At 37.2% G+C, this 10,888-nt stretch overlaps 1 protein-coding gene across 1 annotated transcript; it reads right to left on the bottom strand.

Annotated features, from left to right (window-relative positions):
* Window positions 1-504: 504 nt before the first annotated feature.
* Window positions 505-7,671, bottom strand: LOC115568065 (cathepsin L1-like). Its single transcript, XM_030395116.1, has 7 exons — window positions 7,547-7,671; window positions 7,291-7,413; window positions 6,089-6,229; window positions 4,736-4,960; window positions 2,829-2,988; window positions 1,831-1,933; window positions 505-776 (listed from the first exon to the last, which is right to left on the bottom strand). The coding sequence occupies exons 1-7, from the start codon at window positions 7,661-7,663 to the stop codon at window positions 677-679; spliced, it is 969 nt and encodes a 322-aa protein (XP_030250976.1). The 5' UTR covers window positions 7,664-7,671; the 3' UTR covers window positions 505-676.
* Between the last annotated feature and the right edge of the window lie 3,217 nt (window positions 7,672-10,888).

Here is a 10,888-nt window from a genome sequence, read left to right on the forward strand (position 1 = left end):
TCTGATCTGCTGCCGCGTTATGAACCATCCAGACCTCTGAGATCGTCAGGTACCGGTCTGCTTTCAATCCCCAGAGTCAGAAGTAAACATGGAGAAGCAGCTTTCAGTTGCTATGCGCCACATATTTGGAACAAAATCCCTGAAAATTGCAGGTCTGCTCCAACACTCACCTCTTTTAAATCAAGACTTCAAACATTTCTTTTTGCCACTGCTTTTAACTGAAGCAATTCAAGTCTTTGAACTGCATTATGACTCTGACTCTACAGTCTTGTTTCTCTTAAAGCTTTTCTATTTTAGCCTACTTGTTTTGATGTTTGTTTCTTAATGTTTTTACTGGTCTTAAATGCTATTTTTATTTTTCTTAATGCAATTTTGAATGTCTTTTAAATGAAATTAATTTTTATGTCTTTTAATGTAATGTGTGTGTGCCTGTAAAGCACTTTGAGGTGCCTTGTGTCTGAATTGTGCTATACAAATAAACTTGCCTTGCCTTGCTTTGCCTTTATTATAGATTTGGAAAACACACACAGTCAGAAACAAACAAGCGAGGCCAGAGATGATAAACTGTAACATTTCAAGACATTGTTGTCATAGTTACATAAAAAGTAGCAAAAGTAAGTCAAAAGAAAAATGTAAGAAAAAAAGAAAGGGAGATTCAATGCAGTTCCCCCTTCCGCTACATGGTGGGGTATATGGCTTCCTGAGCGATGCCACACTGGTCATTCTTGTTGCGTGCCATCAGGATGTAGCCCCGTTCTCCCCAGTTTCTTCCCCAGCTGCAGGAGAAGAGCAGGAAAACAAAAGAATATGATTAAAGGGATACAACAAGGTTGTTTGAAATGTGATTCATTAGTAAACATCCATGTAAAGTGAATAAATGAATGAATGCAAATTTATTTTGGACATGTGAAAACAAAACAAATCAAAACGAAACAGAAAGTTAAATTAGTTCGACAAATAAGCATGATAAAATGAAAAGTATGTTACAAAGTATATTCTATTAACAAGCATTGACAGGTGAGTATTAAGATGTAAACACTTATTTAATCCTGCCCCTTCTGCACAACTCAATATTTAATCATAATTAATTTACTTACATTCCTGAACCTGTGTGTGTGTATATATATATATATATATATATATATATATATATATATATATATATATGTATGTATGTATATATATATATATATATATGTATATATATATATATATAGTGTGTGTGTGTGTGTATGTGTGTATATATATATATATGTATGTATATATATATATATATATATCTATATATACACATTTAATAATATTAATTTCAGACACACAAACACATGCATACATCTATGAAAACACCCAGCGATTCCCTCATCCTGTACCTTCTGAAAATCAAGTCCTTGCACCTTTTTTTTAACTGGCACATGTGTGGACGTTGCTTTAGCACCGTGCTCATACCATTCCACAGTTTCACACTGCCGACTGAAATGTACTTACTTTTTAGTACTCGTATGAACAGCTTAAATCTTGACATTCAACCTTTCCCTCAAATTGTAAGTTTCTGAAAATTGCTTTATACATGAATTGATTTGATTTCGATTCAACCACGTCAATGAACTTTAATGCACAGGAATTTAAAAACAATAAGTTATATGATGAGAATATTGACAGAGTCGCTCAATCACTAGCGCCCCATACTAATAGTTTGGCATACATTATTTTCAGTGTTGAGCAATACAGAATAACAGAAAAGTCGGGGATGGGGAGGAAGATAAAAAGGAGCTACACATGAGCTCAGTATGTGTCCATGTAGAATGTTTTGGGTCACTAGAAACATCTCACCTGTTCTTTACCAGCCAGTAGTCTTGTCCGTTCAGCTTGCCGTAGCCCACAGCTAACACAGCGTGGTCTAATTGCTTGCTGCAGGAAGGGTCATTGTACACTCCTGAAAAAGGCAGAGGTCAAAACAGTAACAATAAATTTATGTAATTATCTTCATGTTTTATTATTATTATTATTATCGTTCTTTTACCCAAAAAATAAAAACCAAATCATCGGGTGAAGTTTCGTAGTCCCAAATAAATTCTGGAGCAAAAATAACCAGAAAATAAACATAAAAGGCTCCATGCAGCTTGTCTGGTGTAATCCAAGTGTCTGGAAGAGCCGAGATGTTATTTACACCCTTCATTAAAGTAAAAACTTCACTGGGACACACCCATCTGAAGCAGGTGCATGCTGTACAAGTTGTACGGAACATTTTATGTTTTTTTTTCTAATGTTTTTTTACAGCTGGGTACCCGTTCCTACACAGATACCTTGACTTCGATACTGGTTTCTGAACTATAGTTTTTCCCAATATCAATTTTATGAAATCTATTTAACAAAAGATTACATGAAACCTACACACATATGGGTCTAACCTGGTGTTTTTTTTCCTGCATGCCTCAAGACAGCTAATCACCAGCATTGTTAGATATTGGCAGAACTCATATGCTCATTGGCTCACTGATGTTGATGAGATTAACTCCTTAGGTATTAATATCTTTATACTGAACGACAAGAAAATTTTCGTATTGTATATTGTGTATATAATCTTTATTTTATCTTGTTTCCAGTATTTTTTTCCCTGTGCTTCTCACTCTTGAGCTGCTGTAACAAGTGATCTTCTCCAGTCCAGGACCAATAACAATTAACTAATTAATTCTTATCTCATCTGATTAGAAAATTAAACCTCTTTTATGACCTTTTCGATCTCCATCCCTCACCCTTCTCAAAATAATAAAGAGGAAGAGGAAGATAAGATAAGAGGAAGCCTGTGCAGCTGATGATGTGCAACATACCCTTCTTGTAGAATTTCATTCCCTGAGAGTTCACTACCACTGAAATGGGTCCGATGGTGGCGAGCGCATGCTTCATAGTCTTCTCGTCGCCCTTAGGCAGCCAATTGTAACCGGAGCAGGTCGCAGCAGGATAGCGGGAGTCGTAGTGGCACTGTGACTCCTGCAGTAAGAAGACAAACTGGGGTTAAAGCCGATGATTTACACGGAACCTGTTTTTAGATATACCTCATGGTATATAAAACAACAAAAAAACAACTCATTAGGAAGCCAACAAAGTTCTTCAACCAATCTTGTGAACTGATATGATCGGACGTTGGCTCGAGGCACACCTTTACCAACCAACGTGATAATGTCCATATATGAAAAATATTAGTTATTATTCATTTTCAAAGCTGCAATTGATTTTTTTTTTACATTTACCGGCTCTTGGCAGAGGTGAGTGACAAAGTGAACTTCTTGTGCACCCACATCACTGTGGATTGTTGCACAGGAATTTCTTAACTCTTAACCCCAGTTTGCTCTGAATTTTCCATATACACCTTGTTTCCACTTAAAAACACATTTTTCAATGTATTGTAAACTGGACCATAACAACAACACGGTTATATGCAGTACTTCTTGTTTTATTTTTGTGTTAAAGCCCTGCAGAGAGAACAACAATCCTCCTCCTTTAAAAGAATAACCAATCAGCCCCCCACCACTGAATTCAGTATGATACCTACAGTAGTCACCTTTAATTACATTCATAAATTGCAACCGTAAATCAGTATTACCTCATCTAACGCTGCAGTTTCTAGCACTGCAACTGCCGATTGTTTATTTTCAATTGATCGATTCATTTTTTGTGCTTTTAATTTCAGAAAATACGGACAGATGTCTGTCACAAGTTCCTTTTTCCCATGGTAATGTCTTCATATACTTTGTTTTGTGACCAACAGTTCAAAACTCCAAAGGCTTCCTTGGGCTGCTACCCATGGGAAATAGATACAGATAGGATGATTGATTATTTGACTAGTTTAGCCCATCACATGCCGCACCGTCCCACAACATGCCATCTGCCACAGCTACCACAAGGACATTTTCAACCTTTGGAAGCACTGGTGTGTAAATTACAATATTACTAACATGTGTTTAACTCCCGCTTCTGAATGAGTAAGCTTTCACAACTGTTTCTAAAAGTTCAGCATCAATTTTGGGCCATTTCGAAAGATTTGGTATTTTTCTCCTTTGTGATGCATGATGCCTCTCTAGTCCGTTCAAACACCTGTGAGCACCTGTTGGTTGTATGTAAATAGTATCTTACCTGCACACCTGGGGATGAATCAAAGAAAGATGATTTCTCTCGGCAGTGCTCTGCTGGTGGCTTGTTTACTTAAACGCATCTGCCACACAAATTAAATGAGGCGGCTGTGGCTCAGGGTTAGAGCCAGTGTCTTGTTATCGGAAGGTCGCTGGATTGATTCCCCTGGTCTACATGTCAAAGTATCTTTGGGCAAGACTTTAAACCCCAGACTGCTCCTGATGTGCTATGCAGCACCTTGCATGGCAGCCACTGCCATCAGTGTATGTATGAATTACTGTAAGTTGCTTTGGACAAAAGAGTCTGATAAATGCCCTATATGTAAATTACAAACTGAGGCCAGAGTGCTGCCAAGCAGTTATAATCTGTGAGTAACAGTAACTCTAAATGACGTCCTGACACGGACGATCTTTTAGAATCTGACCTTTTATTATTGTTTCTAATGATTTCCCACATTTGTCTGTCCGCCTATAACCGCAATACAATCAGATTTGCTTCCCACATACCCTAAACATACTCTGTAGGATCCAGGTTGAATGGATTTTCCCTTTTCCCTCCCTCTGAGGCATCTTTGAGCAGCGGCAGCAGGATTAAACCAGTGACTCACCTGTCCTATATAAGGGTATGAAGCTTCAGAGTTGATGCCATTGTTGTAGATGACATACTGGAAGGCTAGGTGCATCCAGCCACCTCTGCAGCCGTGGCTTCCGTATTCAAACGAACAGTCCACCAGGTTCTGGGGGCTCAGGTCCACCAGCTTTCCTGTCTTCTTGAATAACTGGCCCTCCAAAGCCCCAACAGCACTGAAAGCCCAGCAGGAACGGCAGTCACCCTGGATACAAAATGAGTAGAGATAAACAATGCAAAAAAAATAAGTAATAGCTTCAAACTTATCTGAAACAGTTTTCACATTTCCATTTTTGGCAGGACAACATGAGTTTGTAAAGATGGAGCAGTTGGAGCTGAAGAGGTTAAAGAGGTCTACTGTCTCTTTGGGGATTTTTATTGTTTGTCAATTATATTTTACATGTTGAACAGAACAGAAGGAAGTCCAAAATCAATACTTGTGTGTCTCTGGTTGAGTGATACTCATTGTACTACAGTAACTGAGATGTACACAGAGGTGTACAAATTATTTTTTCCAGGTATCCATTCTACTTGAGTATTAATTTTTCTGACACTTTTGACTTTCTCTCTCTACATCTGAACACAGATATCTGAACTTTCTCCCCCTAACATTTTCAAAACAGGCTCATTACATTAGTTTGATGCATTTGAGGAAAATCATGTATTATTATTTATTTCCCACCATTACAAGACTGATTTCAACCTATCAGAGCACATCACACCCGGCAGACATAGCGAGACGAAACAAAGATGTTCGAAGACTGAAACAGACAGAGAGGGAGAATGGAATTGGGAGACAAAGTGTGTTCAAATTTTAATGTAATACCTATCTTAAAATATTGCATTTTTCACTGGAAAAAAAAGGAATGGCTGCTGTGTTTTCTATTCTTGCAGCCAGAAAGTTGATGGTCACGCGACAATAGAAATTAATAGGCCACAAAAAATGTAGACATCTCACAAATTAAGAGGCGTTATTGTGAAACTGCTACATTTTGCCGCGTTGACCAACGTATCTGTATCATTTTCATGTGAGACTGGGTTACAACCGACACAGAATGAAGTCTTTGTTTCACAAATAAAAACTCCAACGTATTTCGACCATCAGGTCTTCATCAGGGCGCCAAACAAATAAAACAACATGGCCCCACCTGTTTACACATTTGTACATTTCGTGTCCATAACATTTTGAAATATTTCCTCTTCTGCTTTCTGGTGCTAACTTGCAGTGATCCCGCTCAAAGTGTGATAGGGACAAAAAGACTTGGCAGTTCTGGCGATGACTTGGTAACAGTATAGATTTAATAGATTTAATCTATTTTTTTTTTTTTTTTACCTGATCTTTGACTTTGGTGACGTAGCCCTTCTTTCTCCAGTCGATGGAGGCTGGTACAGCAGTGTCTGATATCCCAGTGAAGTTGAATGGTGTCCTCTTGATGTCAGTGGGAGGAATGAAACACCCCATCTCCTCTGGTCTCTATGAGGAAGCAGATAACAGTTAATGAAAGGAGCAGCACTGAGTGGACTCTATTTACTTTAAGGTCAGATGTCTTGTCAAAGGGTGAACAGACTGTTTTTGATACAATTTTTTTTTTTTTTTAAACTTTGGAAAACAGTGAAAAATACAAAGATATTTACTTTACCACTGTATAAAATCACAAAATGCATTCTTAATTCTACACTAACATGTATAGTGACTGTAGTGTTTTATTAATCTTTTGCTTTTATTACTTTTTTAAAAAAAAAGTTCAGCTGAAGCAACACTAATCAATAATTTGAATAATATAGCCCATAAATGTATCAAATTTCAGATTGTTTCCAACCAGGCACTACCATTTATAGACATGGCTGCGGAGTAAAAAAAAGTTGCATACAGGTGAACTCTGCGCGAAGGAAAAAAAATCACGAAATCATCAGAAATTCCCATAAAGAAATCATGTTGTCACAGTTCGGCTGTATTGGACCTTACCAATTCTGGCATCCTCTGAACAGAACATTTCAACATCAGATCATTGTTTAGATTTTATTTTTGAGTTTCTTTTTGCTTTTACTGCTCTCATTATGATCATTTCAAACTATAACAAGCATCTGTTTTTGAATAAACCTGCAGCACTGTCGACTGAATGGCTGTTGGATAAAGTTTACTGAAAACTAATTGAACAAAGTTGAACATCTCGGACAGGTTGGAAACACTTTTTACTTTTGAGGCCAAAACTGAAACTTAATGGTGAGTGGTGGGCCAAGAACTGTTGCAGTCGTCGTTCTAGATCCACACCCTTCACATATATATTATCTGTGACATCTAGGGAGAGGACACATTCTGAAGGCAGATATTGTAGGATATAAACAAATAAACTGGACTATATTTCATTATAATGATTAGCTGTTGAGTTTCAAAGTTCAAACTAGTCATTACGCATCTAATCCGTATCCCTCTGACTTTCGGCTGTCATTAAATTCATGGTGATTAGTGAGTAACAGTGACAATCATAAATCATAAAAAAAACTTCAGTTTAAACCAGTAAACGAGTGTCTCACCAGGTCTCCCATGTGGTTCATGCCCATTTCATACGTGTGAAGTCCCAGTGAAGCCTCCAGGTTGTGTTTGGTAATGAGCATCAGATTCTCCTCCCACAATTCCCTGCGGCTCACTTCCTCAACCTACAAGACGTACAGAGCGAGACTGCATGAGGCCAAATACTGTACAAGTTAATGATACATATTACATGTGGATTTTATGGCCAGCAAACAGAAAACTCTCACATATTTACATCCACTTGTTTTTATCACATACCTCATTTTGGTACGTCTTCTTGTGAGTCTTCTTCCACAGATCCCACTGGAGGTCCAGCCTGCTGTCAAGCATGGCTGCTGCCCCGAGACACAGAGAGAAGAGCAGCAGGCTCACCATCACCAGGCCTGTAGACCCACACAGACACACAGGGAGCACATGAGATGACATATTTGATTAGCTGGCTGCCATTGCTGTTCTTAACTACAGTTGTAAGGTATTTCTTTTTGAGTTTTTCCATTTCCCGACCCTTTATACTTCCATTACTACATTTAGGAGGTAAATATCATACTTTTTTCCTCTTTTTTATACTATTAGTGTGGGTGATTTTTTACTCTTATCAAAGTTATCATTTTACACGATAACTTTCCTTTTCACTGAGTATGATTTTGGGTACTTTTTTATACTTGAGGTTTAGAGTTTTCAGTGACTAACAGGAGATACATTGAGTACTGAGCTGAAAAAAATTACCTTGATTTGTTACTTTTATTTATAATACTCATTTTTATAAATAATAAGAACATGAAATAACTCAAGCCCATAATGAATGTTTTTAAAGGGTATATTGTGGCAAAAATAAAGTCGACAGTGCTTCCTTTAAAACATCTTAAATGTTAAAATAGATAATGACATTAATAAGTCTAGAATTATAAGTATATTAAATGTGTCCTTTTAAAGACCCCACCTGCAGCCTGAACACAAAAGACATGTCAAAGCAATGATAAATGGATTCTGCTTCTCATAGATGTCTCGACTCATCAGAATATTTTTTTTAAACAAAATTTTATATTTACTGATGCTGCTGTACTTGCCTTGATGTCTCGGTGTCATCGCTGCTTCTATGTTGAACCCACCCTGATCCTGTGTTCCTGCTTTATATATTAGAGGGAAATGTCATGTGATCTGTTCTCTTCCTTTTTTGAAACTGAAATTTGCATCATGTCGCTAATGTTTCTACAATCACCTGCAGCAACTGCTCCATATAAGGCTGTTATATGAACCATAAAGAGGCAGAGGTTATTTATGTCTCTACTATAAAAGTCTCAGAACTGTACCAGAGAATCATAACTAGTCTTCTGAGAATAAGGAGGAAGGTGTCTTGTTAGTTCTCTATGAAGATTTTACTTTGTAAATTTACTGGCAGAAAGATACATTTGATACTTTATATTTGATTCTTTCTTAGCAAGCATAAGCTAGATAACATGAGTGAAGGACACAAACAATGACATGAACAAGGTCAAATATGAAGATATAAATAACTTTATAAATGAGAACGAGAACATGTATCAAAAGACTCTTCTCAAGTACTACTCCTATGGGTGACTTTCACTTTTACCAGAATTGTATTTCAAATGACATCTTTACATTTACTCAAGAATGGCATGTAGGTAGTGTCTATACCACTGACTAACAGTCTTATTATTTGACATGCTTTGATATTCAATAAATGTTGTGATAATAGTGAGATATTCTGTGTTTTGGGGAAAAAAATAAGTTAAAAACATTCCTTTATTGGGGAGAATGCATATGTTCAATAAATTTGAGGGCAAGCGCCTTAATAAATGCAGTTATTTCGGGTGAAGAGGAGTGTGATGGTGCTGTCAGGTCAGGAAGGTCACTGAAAGTGTCTGGGGATCACAAGTGAAAAGTCTTGGAGTGAGTAGTTGTAGGGAATGTGGTTCTGGCCCAAAGTAGAGGTCAAGAGGAAGTTTGACCTGTAATGAGGCCAGTAGGTCAACATGTTTCATGGCAGGCTGCCAGATGTTGTTGAGGTCTGTGGACCAACATGTTGGATGGAGTGAGAGTGATATAAGAGTGATATAAACTGTCAACTCTCTGTATTATCTTTATGGCCCAACAAACAAAGTATGTGTAAGATTATAGTTATATTGTTTGCGTTTTACCACATGCTAACACTATACACTAACTCTACTTTGTCCATGCCATGCTGTGTTGTTCTTTAAACCCTAGCCACCATTTTGCTTGTGTTCTGAAACACTACGTGTGGTGCCCTGTGCGAGGCCCCCTTTTTTATTTTCAATTCATAAATGAGCAGTATTACTTTCAGCACAATTTGGCCAGTCCTAGAATTTGAGATTCAAATCTTGAACTCTTTAGCCAAGGTTTTTACATTTCAACTCCACTAGTCTACTACAGGAGTAGACGTTGATTTGTACTTTTTCACTTAAATTGTAGTGTGAAGAGAATTAATTTTTCGATCAAATGTATATACATTTGATTAACCAAAATGTTTTAGGTTATTAATTGCCACTTTGAGCAATTTGCTATTGCAGCTATCGATTCAATTTGAAAGAGCTCTGTTGAAATTTTTGTTCCAAGTTAGTGAATGTTGAAAGTTTGGTAAGCCAAGTAACACTTGTCGAGCCACAAGATTGTGCCACAGCCACCCCTCCTCCACTGGAAGTATTAAACAAATCTCCTTGCACTCAACTCCCTGCCTCGTTGTCCGCTTTTGAGTCTTGCCTGATACAACACAGTGTGTTGTACACAATGTTATTTACATTGTGACAGTAGATTTCTGAAAATACATTTTAATGTTTAAAACTATGAAAAGAAAAAGTTCAGCTTTCCTTAGGGAGTCAGATTTGGCATAGGGACAATTATCACTGCAATATAGTATATATATACTTAGCAAGCAAGTGATATTTCTATTATGCCCAAAATAGATTATTTCGACAAACTGGATCGCATGGTGATACATTAATGGTTAAAACAAATCAACCACTATCTGTATCACAGCAGGCATCAGATATTACTGAGATAAATGCAACACATTTATAAATTTACAGGGTGTGCTGAACTTTATACTCTTTTCTCCTGTTTATTGTGAGTAATAAAACTGATGCATTCAGCTTCAAAATTAAAAATGTATTCAGTGTCATAGAAAACATCAGTTTACAATTTGATCATTAGAAAAGTACTGAACTGAACAACAACAAAAGGTGACACGATCCAGAGAAACAACAATTATGATTTTTTTAAGGTAAAACTCTCGCCAAAATGCAACCTGGGCTTTATTTGTGATTGAATATAAGTCATACCTTCATGTAAAACCAAAATTATGACGAAAGAGGCACTTTTAAGATTTCTCGTAGTGTCGCTAACGGGCAAGCTAATTTTCCATGGAATGCTACGGGCTACGAATGCTCGACACAACATGAAACTTTGCTAGTAGTATCACCAGGGTCTCTACACATGAACACGAGCATTGAGAACATTGTTTGTGTATGCAGAGTTTACTAAAAAGAAGGTTTTTGAACAACTAACCGTTTGGAGCTGGATCTCCAGCGCGCCTCCTTTATGGTGGACAAAAAGTGTCGATCC

The sequence above is a fragment of the Sparus aurata genome, chromosome 17 (assembly GCF_900880675.1).
Source record: "Sparus aurata chromosome 17, fSpaAur1.1, whole genome shotgun sequence".
Classification (NCBI taxonomy): Eukaryota; Metazoa; Chordata; class Actinopteri; order Spariformes; family Sparidae; genus Sparus; species Sparus aurata.